This window comes from Xyrauchen texanus, chromosome 21 (assembly GCF_025860055.1).
Source record: "Xyrauchen texanus isolate HMW12.3.18 chromosome 21, RBS_HiC_50CHRs, whole genome shotgun sequence".
Taxonomy (NCBI): Eukaryota; Metazoa; Chordata; class Actinopteri; order Cypriniformes; family Catostomidae; genus Xyrauchen; species Xyrauchen texanus.
Window position 1 is genome coordinate 35792442 of NC_068296.1, and position 15811 is coordinate 35808252.

The window sequence follows — 15811 nt, forward strand, 5'->3', positions numbered from 1 at the left end:
TTCAAGTTTATATGGTTTAGAGTTGGAAAATGTGCATGGAAATAATGATAAGATATATATATATATATATATATATATATATATATATATATATATACATATATATGTATATATATATATATATATATATATATATATATATATATATATATATATATCAGAACTCACTTGCCTAATAATTGGGCATGTAGTGTATATATATATATATATATTTCAGGGTGAATGTTACAGTGTTAAAGGTCTGTATAATTGCTAATATCGGGCTTAGATAGCAAATATCATCCCACCACATGTCGCACACACAGTCGATATTGTTTTTGAAAAGGACCAACATAGGATGTTCAGTTGTTTTTGTCCTCCGCCAGGAGGAGGCGCTGTGATTTACAAGTGTAACACTAACCGAAGCTCACGCATGCGCGGAAACTGCAGTGAAGAGAGTTTGTGCTCATTATCAGCTGTAAACACTTCAATACTGTTAAAAACTCAATTTGAACATGGATTTGGAGGGTGCCACATATGAGCCCGGATTTGTGGGCATCAGGTTCTGTCAGGAGTGGTGAGTTCATGCTTTTATAAGATAAGTTTTATGTTTTGATGGCAGTACCAGATCTGTACCAGATATAAATGAATGTCTCTCTTTTTTTTTTTTACAGTAATAACATGTTGTATCCCAAAGAGGATAAAGAAAACCGTGTTCTGCTCTATGCTGTAAGTTGCTTTTTGGCATTTATTTGTGCATCTCAGTGTTATTTTGTCCTAGTGTAATGTTCCAATAATATTTTATTATAATATTTTAATCTTAAAATGTAGCCTTTTGCGTTTTGTTTTACTTCATTTGAATAGCATATTGTGTTTTAATATCAATAAGAGTTCCGGTTTCGTTCATTTGAATCCGGATAGCAAGGAGACTTTTGATTATTACCTTGGTAACTGCTTAGCACCAAATGAGATCACCCCAAGTGTGCCCTCAATGTGAAGCAAAGACGTCTCGATCGCCCCCCGGTGACTGGTCCTAGTATAGGTCATAAACCCCGCCTCCCCATGTTATTCAACGGGACGTGAGACCAACTAAACAATTAAATTACACTTCACATATCAATTTCCAAAGATAGTTTCTGTCATTTACTGTAGTTTCTATCACGTTGATGTCACTTCAAGTGTCTGTTTTCAAAATAAGTTTGTTTTTAGTTAGTTATTTGATGCTATAAAAACGGTGCTGTGACATCATGATTGACAGGTTCTCTGAGCGAAGTAGTCACTGAAGCACCAACTGACTTTTTTTCGGGATCTTCGGAGGACTGAGGAGATTGGAGCTTTAAATTTAATATCTACATTTCTATTATTAATTATTTCACACCTTCAAAAGTGCAGGGGCGTGTGCTTGCGATTGATTCAGCGAGAGTGAGGGCGGGGCCTTGATTTTGCGGCTTTACTTCCTGCTCACTACTGCGCAGGTCTGGTCCCGAAATCGCAACTGCGCAGACTCAAGTCCCAAGATGTCAGCGGCTTCAATTTTCACCAATGGAAAAGAGCGAAGGGGTGTCGTCCATCTTTTTTTTACAGTCTATGGCTCACTCTAGCAACCAAGTAGCAAAATGCATATCTCTGCACCAAGTCAAGTCATTTTCATTCAAGTCACTAGAACATCGTAGAGACTTCCGGGTTGGTTCATTTGACTCAGGCTTGCAAGGAGCCTTGTTAGTATCACCCTTGTAACTGCCTAGCAACCAAATGCAAAATCATAGCCTAGCAAAGCAACATGCTAAAACATGCTAGCAATACCTAGCTAAGTGGTAAAACATGCTAGCAACATGCTAAAACATGTTAGCAATGCCTAGCTAAGATTCTATCTATCAATAAACTTTCAGACTAGGCTTTTTGAAACCTAAAGTTTGTCCTGACGAAATGTACTTCTCTAGTTTGGATATTATATTGTGGTTTTACTGTCAATACATGACTGCAATGTTGCTGGATCACATAGACACTGTTGTGACAATAAAGTGATCTGATTTTGATTTAAGTATGTTCTTGTATGTCTTCAGTGCAGAAACTGTGACTATCAACAGGAAGCCGACAACAGCTGCATCTACGTGAACAAAATCACCCACGAGGTTGAGTGAGTGTTTTACTGTGTTATATTTCCTCATAGACAATAGTTTGAGGATTCAGTACACTAAAACTTGACATTCTGTTTCTAAATAGAAGTTGTGTGCTGATGCTCATCTTTCAGTTGTTAAGAAAAAAAAAAGCATGGTCAGGCTCACACAGTGGGGAGGCACAAAGACTCTTTTACCTAAATAATATACAAAATGCATATTGGTAGAAGAGAATTCATACACCAAATAACTTTTTATCTGAATTTTTAGACACCTCTAATCTCTTTTATCTATGCCCTCTTCTATCCCAGTGAACTCACACAGATTATTGCAGATGTGGCCCAGGATCCGACATTGCCTCGGACAGAGGACCATCCATGCCCAAAGTGAGTGTTATCGATATCTTTCGCAGTGGAACCAAGACTCATATAAAACATATTTGTATTTCTTGATTTTCCAAAGATTAATCCACATGATAGCAAAGCTGTCTTATTACTTAAAAATAATAAAAAGATTAATTAATCTTAATACAATTATAATAATAATAATTGTATAATAAAAATATTATTATCTGTATTATTTATTTATACATAATATTTCATGCTGTCAGGGTTTTGAAATTATTATAACTAGAATAATAACAATATAATTATATACATTTTTATATAATGTTATTACAAAATGATTATTACCTGTATTGTTCCTCATATTTAATATTTCAGATTTTTGGAAACCTTATTCATTGTATTATTCATATTGGTATTTATAAAAAATATTTTGTAAAAATAATTGATTTCACTCATGCTGGCAGTGTTTTGACATTTTTATAATTATAACAATATAATTATATTGATTGGAATATTATAATTAAGTTGTTTTTATCTGTATTTTTATTTTTTGTAAATATACAAAAAAACAGAACAAAACAACAGTAATAATTATTATATTTCACTTCAAAATAACCCACAAAAAGTCAAGTCATTTTTATTTTATAGTGCTTTTCACAGCACACATCTTTTCAAAGCAGCTTTACAGAAAATCATGCATCAACCGAAAATAAACTGCAATATTTATAAAGTTTTAAGGGGATCACACACACCGAACCTGTCTGGCAGATGACATGGCGCGTTGTAAAATTCGAAACAATAGTTTTTCTATGAGAGTATGCACAACGCTTCCGCCACTCAGCATCTGCACACATGAAGCTTTATAAGGCCATTGTATAACAGAACTTGTTGTTTTAGGTGTGGCCACAAAGAGGCGGTGTTCTTCCAGTCTCACAGCATGAAAGCCGAGGTAAGGATAAGCACAATCACTGTTGCAGCCTTTTAGCAGTAGTACCACAACAACACTTGCATGTGATGATTATTTGGTGAACACAGTACTGGTGTTTGTCTGGGTTTGTCAAGTAGAGATGCTCCATTAATTATCAAAAATCTCACATGCACAAAGAATTGTTGCTAGTATAGACATCCTCATATATAATTGCTGTATGTATGTGTGTGTGTGAGATATATATATATATATATATATATGAGCAATATTTCATTTGCAATTCAAGTTTTGGAAGAAGACAGTTTGTAAGGGTTCAAATGGTTATAAGTTGTTGTTAAATAATCACTTTGCTGGATACAAATTATATAGTAACTATTCTTAGGTAAATACAGTTAGTGTGCAACTGTGAAATGATATCAGTGTTTTGATTTAATTTAGTAATTATTCATATATTTATGCCAACATAAGGGCAAAGTGTGATTTCTTGTGATATTCAGTACAGCAATATCACGTGTACTATCTAGAGCAGTTATAATAATTGTGTTGACATTTCCTGTGTCATACCTCTGCTTTATAGGATGCCATGAGGCTTTACTATGTGTGTACTGCTCCACACTGCGGCCACAGATGGACAGAATGAGGAAGATGAAGCAGACGAGAGCGAATGAGCTGCTCCAGGGTTCTGTGCCGCTATTGTTCCAGAACATTCCTGAAGATTATTTTTCAGTTTAGACATCAATATCACAAATTTAAAGTCTGGATACTTTTGCCAATGACTTGCATTTGTGACCTGGAAGCCGGTGTTGTTGTTTTTTTTAGTTGATCCCTCTGAAATTGTGACGGATGTTTAAACAACAACAACCAGAATTAAGAGACTAATACTTCTAGTATGTTTACAGTTGCGCACTTGTCAGCATAATGTATTTTTTTTAAAGTTTGTAATAAAAAAGAAAATGACAAAAAAGTGAGTTTGGGTTTAGTTTTAATTGTGCCAGATTTTGTGGTGGATTATGAATAAATTGGCCCCAAAAATATACAGACACTTAAAGTGTATGAATGTCACTGCATTAGATAACAAAATATCAAATCAAGCAAAATATTCCACAGAAATAAGTTTATCAATGATAAAACAGACTTTGCTGTCTTATGTCCCCTGTACAAATATGATTAACAATAAAAACATCAAGTTTTCTCTTTTTTTCTTTTTTTTATTTCAAAGTAGGCTAGAGAAATGATTCTGTAAGTGATAACTGAGTCTTTTCATGTTATGCAAAAGTTCAACATGTTCTGCAGTCATTTTTGCAATGTCAACGTTTCCTGCACTTCCTGCGATGTTCTCTTGTGCATTTTGACACACACACACTACTCGCGCTGCAACTAACAAAATCCAAGCAGTACTGTCAGTGCCTGATGTACAGAAGTTTTCAAATAAAATATTCATTATTATTAATAATTTATTATTTCATAAATTATTACATTAATTATCATTAATAATTATAAAAATTTTATCAAAACAGTAAAAAATTATTTTACATTATCTTCACATAACCTAATTAATATTCAGTCATTCTTCCTTGATGCCCCACCCCTTTTTAAAACAAAGTGACACCCCTGGGCCATACATATACAATATATAGTTCATATATTTGAGCATATTTGTATCTACATTCGAATCCCACTAGTATTTGAGAAAATATAGGCTGTATATATATATATAAAGGCAAATTTTGTACTATTTAAAAAAAAATATGTTGCATATATTTACAAGTGTTCAACCTTTTTATATCAGTGAAAACCATATATGAACATATATTTCTTACATGTGTTTTGCATAAATTGCGGTGTATCAGATTTTTTTTTATGATACTGATTCATTGATTGATTGTTTGAAAAAATATATATTTAATTACTTTAAAAATGCAAAATAGTGTAACCATAGAGTAAAAGGTATTAAAATACTTAACATGCATTTTGAATACACGTGAGTGCACACAAATGAATCATTATTACAAATGTCATTATCAAAAAAAGTTTTCTAACATATTTTCGAGGTAAAAAATATTTTTAAAAAACACACAAACCTTTCAGTCACGAATTTTAAGAAGTTTTCTAATGGTTACTTCGTTTTACCTGAACAAAATGTGACATTAAAAAATCTGATTTTTTTTTTATTATTTATTATTTTACTTCATACTTATATTTTTTCATATAAGTTCATTTATGCATTAAAGGTTTATGCTGATTGTTCAGCAGGTTTCCGCCTCCTTGCCAATCCTGTTACAATCCTATTTTAAAACAAAATGGTTTGACTTGTACTTAATATTTATAATTACATAATTATTCCAAACTGACAACATTTTTTAAAGAATTTCTTTTAACAAGCTTTTATGTTTCTTATTATTTCTACTTTTTATTTTTATTTTTTTTACATTTAACTTTTATATTTGTATTATTCTCCAGATGGTTACACCACTTGTTTTACTTTATTTCCCAGAACAAATATATAAAAATTACTTTGTTTTGTCTGGATTGTATTATTAATGTATTTTTCATAACTTTAAATAAATCAAATTTGCCCAAATACTTATTAAATAAAATGCAATTATTTTGTGGTGCTGCTTATAAATACACTTTAGTATTGTTACTATTATTACTATAATTATGTTTATTATACATATCCTAATATCACTAACAAAAAGTACCATTGTATATGTGTTTTTTTCACATGCACATTTTGTAATCTTTGTCATTTTTGGAGTACAATGTAGTATATGAATATGGTGATCATGTGGTGTCAAAAGTAGGCCCTGTATAGGATTACTATCTGACACCGTCACTCTACAACAAAAAGTAATTTTGTAAAGGATGTGTAACATGAACACAACGTTGCCGAAATAAACTGAAATAAACAAATATTCTGCATGGAGTAAGTAAAGTACTGACCCACTCATCACATATCCTCTGCCCTGTCTGTCTTCCCTTCTCAGGCTTTCTGGTATCTGGAGATGGGACAGTGTATGAAGGGCGAGGATGGGGAGTTTTAGGAGCTCATGCAAAAGAACACCACATAGATTCTGTTGTCATCGACTTTATGGGTAACTTCAGTGGTGAGTACAGACCTACCTGTCATATGTCATATCTTCTATTTATTTTACTGTGTGGTGTTTACACTAAATTCATACGTTTTGCTGTTTTCTATAAATATGCAAAAGAGTTTCATGCTACTCTGGCAATGAAGTATTCAGTCTGTTTAAATTAGGGGTAAAAGTGCCCAGCAAGTGAAGCAATGCTAATTATATTGTGTTTTGTTCATATCAGAGATTGCTGCATGTTGGAGTGCTTCACAATCATTTGCAGCCCAATTATGTGCTTGTGGGACACAGAGATGTGGCAAACACCGAATGTCCAGGGGAACATTTACACTCGGCACTACCAAAACTAAGAGACCGACTGAGAAATGACCGAACACAGTCGATACGTCATGTCAAAAGCCAATAGATTCCACGCCTTGGTAGCTCAGCGAGTACTGAAGCTGACTATCATGCCTGGAGTCGCGAGTTTGAAGCCAGGGTGTGCTGAGTGACACCAGCCAGGTCTCCTAAGTAACCACATTTCTAGCGAGAGCAGAGTCACATGGGGTAACCTCCTCATTGTTGCGATTAGTGGTTCTCACTCTCAGTAGGGCACGTGGTAAGTTGTGCGTGGATCGTGGAGAGTAGCATGAGCCTCCACATGCTGTGAGTCTCTGCAGTGTAATGCACAACGAGTCACGTGATAAGATGCGCAGGTTGGCGGTCTCAGAAGAGGAGACAACTGAGACTTTTCCTCCACATCCCGGATTGAGGTGAGTAACCGTGCCACCACGAGAACCTTGTAAGTAGTGTGAATTGGGCATTACAAACTGGGGAGAAAAGGGGAAAAACAAATAGATTCATTATAAACAATGAGGCGGTCTGGAAACATCCGTTGCTCCGCGTTCTATTGCTGATGCACTGCAGAGCTACTGCACTGTAGGGGGAGAGCGGGGCACAAACTACTTTTTGGTTTTCTTTAGTTTTTGTAAATTTAGGCTACTTGGGGTTTGATGTATTTTTCTTTTTTCACATTAAATTAACACGTATCTATTACACATATGTGGTCTTGTTTAATGAATACAGCATATACTTATACCCCATAGCCGTTGCACGTTGTAACAGGTGAGGGGCACATTACAACCATATAACAGCTTAAATCCCCCTCTAACAACTGTATCTGATCTATTAAAAAGCCTAGTAGATAAACTAAATTTTCATGAGAATAAATGGCATTTATTAACTTTTGTCATATATAATATAGAAATCATTTTGACACTTGACAATAAATACACGCAAGGCCATAGCACTGACCGAAATAATGCATGGATTGATGACAAAACACACATACATGCATTAAAGGGAATTATGTAAATTACATATCTGACTGTATGGTACTGCATATAGTTTCTTGGGCAGTGTTACAACATGCCCAACGGCGCAACTGGGATTTACACCTGGCTTGTCACTTCTGCTGGCTATCTGAGAATTAAAAGACTATTTAAGATGCTAGCTAAAATATTGGAGATTAAAATGTTACCAAGTTTGCCTCATTTTAAATAAACAGTAAAAACAGAGATTAAAAAGTAGGCCTACTTTCTTGTGAATTTTAACTTTTGCTACTTTAAAATACATTTTTGCATTTTTTTTTTTATTTACACAGTTGATATGGCAACAAGTAAACAAATGAAGTTTCGTCTTACCAGCGTGTGTGACAACTAACCCCGTGTTAGTCTGTGCCCCGCGCTCCCCTATTGCACAACATGTATAGGCAGTTTTAGCAACAATAACATCACACCAATAATTAATTATATATTATAAGAAAATGTTTATAGCCTGTCAGTGGATTTTCGTTTAAATAAAGTAGGATTTAACCGATTTTAACACATTTAAACACTGCTGAGATCTATTAGAGCTCACAGCTGATTGGTTAATGCTTGCTGCGCGTCATTTAATACTTTTACGCGTCGCGTCAAAGGCGGACGCGCCCGGTGTAGACTGCCTCTGTGTCTCGTTTGGAAGGATGCGTCCTCCGGAGGTCGCATTTGTAGGCCGCATACATCATCGAGGCTGTCTCTTTATTATTATTAGTATTATTGGGAATGCAAAAAAGGTTAACAATTGTATTAAGTACATATACATAAAAGGCATTGACCATATAGATTAAAAAAAATAAATAAGATAAAGAAAGACAAAAAAAGACAGCCAGCGTGCCAAAGTACTGTTGATCACATGCTGCACACTTGTTCATCTGAAATTTTAAACTGAAATTTCATTAAAAAAAAATACAAAATTCTGGTTATCCATGATTTCATTAGATATTTAAAGAATTCCTGTTCTTGTTTGATTACTTTTTGGGTTCCAGATTACGATAGAACCCCCATTAGGGTCTGGTATCACTTGAGGATTGTTTCAAGAAAACTGGCTGTTTGTTTGATTATTGTTCTGTGAATATCAACACTTCGTATCAAATACATTTCTCTTAAAAAGGCTAAACGAAATGATTGACTATTTTAAGAGTTTTGCGTGAGCTCAGTGAAATTATGTTCACTATTTGCATATTGATCAGGCTGTAGGCTCATCTGAGTCGGCCTAATTACCTTTCTTAACCTGGATTTAACCGATACAGGTTAAATCATTTTTTTTATTTATTAAAATATTTTGTTTAATTAAAACGATTTGTTACTATTTTATTTTAATTAATTGTTTTACTCTGTTTGAACTATTATTCTGTATTTGCTTGTTGCGATTTACGTTCATATGCTCCGGTAGGCCTGATACAAACAAACAAACAAAAACAGGCCTGATACAAATCAATTATTTGTCATACAAATAAAACAAATTAAACAAAAAAATGAATTGTCTGCAACTGCACCATTCAATTCCAAAAATACCATTGCAAAAATAAAATTTTTGGACATGCACCTTGGTAATTTGATATTTGTTTATAGGCCTATATCAAAGCACAATGTTTTTATCATCTGATGACATCACTTTTATTCACTTTTTTCAAAACGCGCCCATACTCTGTAGAATCGTATGAGTTGACCAACAGCAATTGGTTTGTATGCTTTTTCTAAATAAACATACTTTTATACGTCTCAAGTAAAGTGAACTTTATTATTTCGGAACAGTTAAATAGTTACAAGTAAACTTAACTCATCATCTGTGATAATGATGTCATTGTTTTTTTTTAAATATTTAAATTAGATTTATAGTAACATCTTATTCAGCATAAGGGAAATTAAGTCTGTCTAGCCATATATGGCACATTGTATTCTCCTCAGTAGGCTACTTCTTAGTGCACATCAATCTGCACTTTTGTAAAGGCTACAATTGAGTAGAGAAGAATTACTTCTATTTAACTGGCTCCAAGTTCACCAGAGGAATCACAACTATCAAGCTACAGCAAAACAACAACAATAATCATAAGATTTCAAACTATATTAATTTTTAATAACAATTATTATATTTCTCCATAAGTTCCCTTGTCTTGACCAAACATACATCATGTATTCAAGTGCAAGATCTTATGGGTATCTCACATAGTCGCAATTTTGTACTTGATCATTTTGAGTTAGTGCAAGAACTATTAAATGTGACATTTCAAGTACTATGTTTAATTAGAACCACATGATTGTTTTTATTAATGACAACTTTAAGGTTTAGAGAGTAATTGTAACTTCATTAAAGACTAAAGGTTAAGTTGAGTCAACATTTTATTTGCTATTTTTAGATAACTAGTTACAGTATGGCGCATGGGGGGTACCCTCAAGAGATTAGGCTTCTTGTCCATCCGAAACTGTTTGTTTACTCACATCTCCTCGTGTTGTCTTATCTGCACTCCTTCGCGTAACGTATTTTGGCCTCGCTCGTTTTTGCCCGGCATCCAGCCAGATGAATGTGTAAACAGAAGGGAAGGAGCTGAGAGGCGGTCTCAGGTGAGAGGCTTGAGTTTCACGGGCTTCCGAAGTGTTATAATTGAGTCTTTTAGTTCATTGATCATTCACAGAGATTGGCTGTGAGGGAAACGTATCAGATCTTTGTGTTTGCCTCAAGCATCCTGTGAAGAATGAATGCGCACTTTTTAGGGTGTTTGGTGACGCGCAGGTGCCGCTTTGGTTGTACTTGAACTTTCAAGTACTTTTGGACGCCTTTTGAAAGCGTGTTTTGTGTTGTCAAACATGGAGGAGTTGAAAGCCCCTGTAAGTTTTTTCCACAAGTCCTCTTTCAGCATCAGCAGCTTGCTGCTCCGACACGAGCGGGTGATGAGTGACTGCGGCGCCGCGCCGGACGCACCGCTCTCCCGTGCCGCAAAACCTCTGCCGCCGCAGCGCTCGCATCCGTCTGCTGGAGATCGTGGAAAATACGTCGATTTCGACGAGAGACCCGAAAAACCGAGGCGTACGATTCGAGAGAGGACCGAAACCACCCGACGGGATAAAAAAGAGCCAGGAGAAGTTATAGAGTCAACAGAGGCGAAAGAGAAGAAGAATAAACCCGAGAAGCCTCCGTTCAGTTATAACGCGCTCATCATGATGGCCATCCGCCAAAGCCCGGAGAGACGGCTCACACTCAACGGCATTTACGAGTTCATCATGGGCAATTTCCCGTATTACCGCGAAAACCGCCAGGGCTGGCAAAACTCCATCCGACACAACTTGAGCCTCAACAAGTGCTTCGTCAAGGTTCCGCGCCACTACGACGACCCGGGAAAGGGCAACTACTGGATGCTGGACCCGTCCAGTGATGATGTGTTCATAGGCGGCACCACCGGGAAACTTCGGCGCCGCTCCACCGCCGCGTCCCGGGCAAAGCTGGCCATGAAGAGAGGCGCGCGGCTGTCCTCCGCCACGGCCACCGGACTGTTCGCGAGCTCGTTCTATTGGCCGGTTCCGCCGTTCGTGACCCTCCAGCGTCCTCACCCGAGCCCCGCGTCAGCGGCGCCATACATCGGAGCGGTTCTGTCCCAGAGCTCGCATCACTTCGGTTCCGAGAGACTTCTCCCGTCCGGTCAAGAGGCAGCTTATTACGGGATGGGCTGTGAGCAGCGCAGGCACCATCACCAGATGTCCTCGTCTTTCACCACATCTGCCTCCGTGCCTCTGACGCTCACTTCTCCCCGCTCTTTCAATTTACTCTCCAATCAGTCGAGCTACTTTTACTCTCATCAGGTGCCTCACACTGCTGGACTTTCTCCCTGGTCGCAGGAGGAATCTTACCTCTCCAAAACACCTCCTTCTGGACAGTTCCCCCCTGGAAAACCCTCTCCTTCTGATTATATTGGAGGACTATGCACAGACATTCCCAGTTACTTCCCGCATTTTAACACAGCCAGCTCCATGCACTGAATATCTTTGTTTATATTTGTTTTGTTTGGTATAAATTCAACTGTCAAATATCATCATTTCAGCTAAAATAGACAACTGGAAAAATAAATCGCCCAAATGCCGTTATAATAATATTTTTGGTCTTTTTAAACATTGTATTATTATTATTATTTTATTTGTTTTATTATTATTATTATTATTATTGTACCTGTAAAAAAAAAAAAAAAAAAAAAAAGGTAGACTATAAGGAAATGATCACAAAAAACTTTCTTGTGAGGGCAACATTTTGTCTGCACATTCTTTTTATTACTTAAATGTTGGAATTTGTCAATTGATTGTTCACTTTATTAATTGTATTTATTGTTTTGCCTAATTGCTAGCTGTTTGCAATTTCATTTATCCTGGGTCTAAAAGCTATTTTAATGAGTCAAAACTACTTTCCTGAAGTATAGTTGAACAAAACTGTCTTTTGAGCAAAAAAAAAATCAATGCAGTTCTATAAAAAACAGGAAAGAGAAGGAAACAATCTTGTTTTGTTCTGACCAACTCTGCCTCTTACAGTGTTTTGATGCTGGCTAGTTCGGACTCTTGTTTTAGACTGAGTGGAGTAGTTGGATAAACTGCATGATTCTGTCCGTTTCTTTTCCATGTCAGATGTCTTGGTGTTGTTCAGTATTTACATTCATCCACATAATTGTCATAGATATTTGTTAAAGAAATATATTATTTATAAGACAAGTCATAAACTTTCACACCCTACAGAACCTCCAGTTTTGTCTTGGCCCAAACATGTATCCACTAAAATGAAATAAATGTTGGAGGAATAGACTTTTGTTTCATTAATTGTTCTTAAAGGAATATCCGGGTTCAGTTAAGCTCAATTGACAGCATTTGTGACATAATGCTGATTACTTTGACTCATCCCTCCTTTTCTTTAAAAAAAAAAAAACTAAAGAAAAACCAAAACAAATGTGACTTACAATGAGACACTTATATTGGAGGTGAATGGGGCCAGTCAGTAAACGTTAAAATACTCACTGTTTCAAAAGTATAACCACAATAAATAAACAATGTGCATGTAAACATGATTTCAGCGTGATTACATTTTCTGTGTAAAGGTATAGACAATTTTACACCTTTGTTAAACCCTCCAAAAAACTGGCCCCATTAACGTCCATTGTAAGAAAAGAAGGGGCGAGTCAAAAGTGTTTTTTTGTGGTTATCAACATTATGCCACAAATGCTTAACTTGTACTGAACCCAGAACATTCCTTTAAGTTATCAGTGCTATTACAAAAATTAGCAGGCATTGAGAAAATACATTTTTAAAATGTGACATTTTAAATGTGGTTTCTAAAAAAATGTATTAAAGTTTGAAAATGAAAGTCTCATAATAATGCATTCGTTCAGTGTGTATCGACAAATATTCCTTATTTGCTTGTTTTGATTTTACTTTAAAAAAACAAATTTGTTTATTTAATATAGTTAATCTTTAAGTCTTCATTTTAGGCACTTTAGTAAGCTCAGTTTTTTTTATTAAGGTTAAAACAGACAAATGTCCATATGCGATGCAGTGTGTATGACAGGGCATGCAGCTGTTAGTTCAAACCTTCTCATCTTAAAAAATCAAACAAACAGAAAGATCTCAGTAACATCTCAATAATGTTCTCTTCTATGTTCTCTTTTATATCTCAATTATTACTCCTAGACATCACTGCAAACGGAGACGTCTCCCTGAGAGAACATGATCTCACATGTGTCTCCTCTAGAGCTTCGGATGAAATCTAATGTTTCAAACTCTTTGATTTGCAGAGATACCAAATTCTGTATGATTTCAAAATGAACTTCCAAGATCAAATTATCTGAGCTATGCCATCAAAATTAATATACAACTCTATTCTCTTACTGTATGTCAACAATTGACTTATTTGTGTCTGTTTTTATTTTTCCCTATATATTCTGGGAAAACATCTGAGAAGAGATTTATACTTGAATCGAACATATTTGAGGACCCATTTAAGTCTTCTGAGCTATGAAATAGCAACACCTGCACAATAAAACTTACCTCTGATATCATCAAATGAATTGAAGTGAATTCAGAACTGTATAAAAGCAATGTTTTACATCATGATTTAAGTGTAAGTATATATGACCTAAAAACAGCCTAAACTTTGCACACACACCCACACACACACACACACAAACACATAAAATGTGTGAGGCTCCCTAGAGTGCGATCACAACCTCAGCTCGGTAATGAAGTGGATCTCCTTTTTCAAATGGGTGAGGAGGGTAGAGATAAAAAGAGATGATAGAGGGAAGTCAGAGAAAAAGAGAGAGAATTCAACCACAGCACACTTAAAATTCACTTTCATCAGATTACACCACTTCAGATAGACACAAGTGGTTTTTCACATTTGAACAAGCTGCGGTAATTGAGTGAGCTAGATTAAAAGTGATGCCCTTGAACCAAGGAAACCAATGAGTGAGTACTGATTTCACCTCACAGAATGACCGATGAGTAGACCTTGAGTGCCCTCGTTTGAGTGATCAAGCATTACATACCAGTGCTTTAAATGTTTCCTTTTCAGAGGTTTTGGTTGATTTTATGTAATTTTATGCCAGCACTGAGGCTAAATTTAAATGTTCCAAAAAAAAAAAAACACAAAAAAAAAGATCTAAAGCTATGTCCCAAATGATGCACTATACACTGTGCACTTACACTATGCACTCCACCATCTAGTGCATGCATTTTCAAAGTGTTGTATTGTCTCAAACGGTAAACAATATTTTTTGTACTATACAGAAGCATTCGCCATTTTGCTGTTGATGGAAGTGGCGTTTAAAGTTTACGCAATGTGTTGCTGCTAGCTTTAGCATGTTAGCCAAACTCAATTCAACATTTATATTTCAAATAATGCACATATTCACACAGTGTGGGATGATGGTAAATAATTAAACTCACATTTGTAAGATGCTCTCTTCACAGAAGTGAAATACAATTGTTTTGTCAGGCCAGTATGGTGGAAAGGTAACTCTGCCCATGCTAGGTCAAACTGGGACAGCTAAATGCATAAAGTGGGCAACATTACACATTCCGTAATTTCAGTTGAAGAAGTACTGTACATCACACGTGTCTTCACAGTACTCTTCTTTTCGTTGCATTTTCAGAGTGAACATTTTACTCATGCTTCTTAGTACTTACTGTACATTACAAGAAGTGTGCGACTTGGGATGCACCTTGTGAGAGTCAAGAATCCTAGATTCTGCAAGTGAATCTTTGACTATGTTCAAAATAGCATACTACAGTTTCAGTCACAAAAACTCAGAATGTTTTTTTTAAAGATGTTTATAAATGGATATGACAGGTAGTAGGTTTGGTCTTGGTGGACTAGATATGCTTACACTGCTTTGCTACTGCTAATAGTATACACAGACATGCTACAGCGTTCATGTAATAGTTACTGTTGTGGCTGAAACAAAGGATCTAGCCAAGTGGTGCTGGGGAGGAGGAGGGTAAACACAAGGAAAGCTCTCATAATGCGATCATCAAATTAAAATCTCATCAGTGAGATCACTTTGGACTAAGGTAATGCCAGACTCAGACATACTCTGCGAGTGGAGCCTGAGCAAAGCGTGAGGAATGCGTCGTGTTTGCGCTTTTACATTGGCTGCGTCTCTTTTCTAGGTTCCTACAGCAACAGCGGGCAGTCACTTGCACTTGCTTATCAGAGTACTTGGTTGTTATTGGATAATATATCAAAGCATCTTTCAAGGCAAGTCAGTCCACTCTGCGGTCATCTTTGGAATGTTCCTCAACAAGTGGCATAAAAGTACAGCTCATATACACTTGAATGGGGAAATTTCCAAAACAGCTGGTCATGATTATAATCAAAGAACATATATAAAGTCAGCAGTAAAATCTAACAACAATAGTATCATAAATTGTGCTGCTTTACCCCAGATTACACTAAAAAGTGCTTTTTTCAGGCTTTCAGTTCTTGAGTTGATTGACAGGCAATGTTTTACCTAAAAGGTGA

The 15811-nt window shown here is 35.9% G+C and overlaps 3 protein-coding genes across 3 annotated transcripts; all 3 read left to right on the forward strand.

Annotated features, from left to right (window-relative positions):
* The first annotated feature begins 409 nt into the window (after nt 1-409).
* Nucleotides 410-4519, forward strand: LOC127661891 (DNA-directed RNA polymerase II subunit RPB9-like). The gene is made up of 6 exons (XM_052152844.1): nt 410-556; nt 654-708; nt 2043-2116; nt 2408-2482; nt 3341-3392; nt 3949-4519. The coding sequence occupies exons 1-6, from the start codon at nt 495-497 to the stop codon at nt 4009-4011; spliced, it is 381 nt and encodes a 126-aa protein (XP_052008804.1). The 5' UTR covers nt 410-494; the 3' UTR covers nt 4012-4519.
* A 1717-nt stretch (nt 4520-6236) lies between these two features.
* LOC127661494 (peptidoglycan-recognition protein SC1a/b-like) lies at nt 6237-6869 on the forward strand. The gene is made up of 4 exons (XM_052152227.1): nt 6237-6240; nt 6359-6478; nt 6584-6600; nt 6690-6869. Exons 1-4 carry the CDS (start codon nt 6237-6239, stop codon nt 6867-6869), a joined length of 321 nt encoding a protein of 106 aa, XP_052008187.1.
* A 3757-nt stretch (nt 6870-10626) lies between these two features.
* On the forward strand, nt 10627-11793 carry LOC127661195 (forkhead box protein G1-like). Its single transcript, XM_052151799.1, has 2 exons — nt 10627-10787; nt 10830-11793. Exons 1-2 carry the CDS (start codon nt 10627-10629, stop codon nt 11791-11793), a joined length of 1125 nt encoding a protein of 374 aa, XP_052007759.1.
* The last annotated feature ends 4018 nt before the right edge of the window (nt 11794-15811 follow it).

Excerpts from the sequence above, each read along its gene's own strand:
- LOC127661195 (XM_052151799.1), top strand. The coding sequence starts at position 10,627 with ATGGAGGAGTTGAAAGCCCCTGTAAGTTTTTTCCACAAGTCCTCTTTC. Across the intron at positions 10,788-10,829 it reads CCGCCGCAGCGCTCGCATCC|ACCCGAAAAACCGAGGCGTA; the intron begins GTCTGCTGGAGA and ends TTTCGACGAGAG.
- LOC127661891 (XM_052152844.1), top strand. The coding sequence starts at position 495 with ATGGATTTGGAGGGTGCCACATATGAGCCCGGATTTGTGGGCATCAGG. Across the intron at positions 709-2,042 it reads ACCGTGTTCTGCTCTATGCT|TGCAGAAACTGTGACTATCA; the intron begins GTAAGTTGCTTT and ends GTATGTCTTCAG. Across the intron at positions 2,483-3,340 it reads GAGGACCATCCATGCCCAAA|GTGTGGCCACAAAGAGGCGG; the intron begins GTGAGTGTTATC and ends TTGTTGTTTTAG.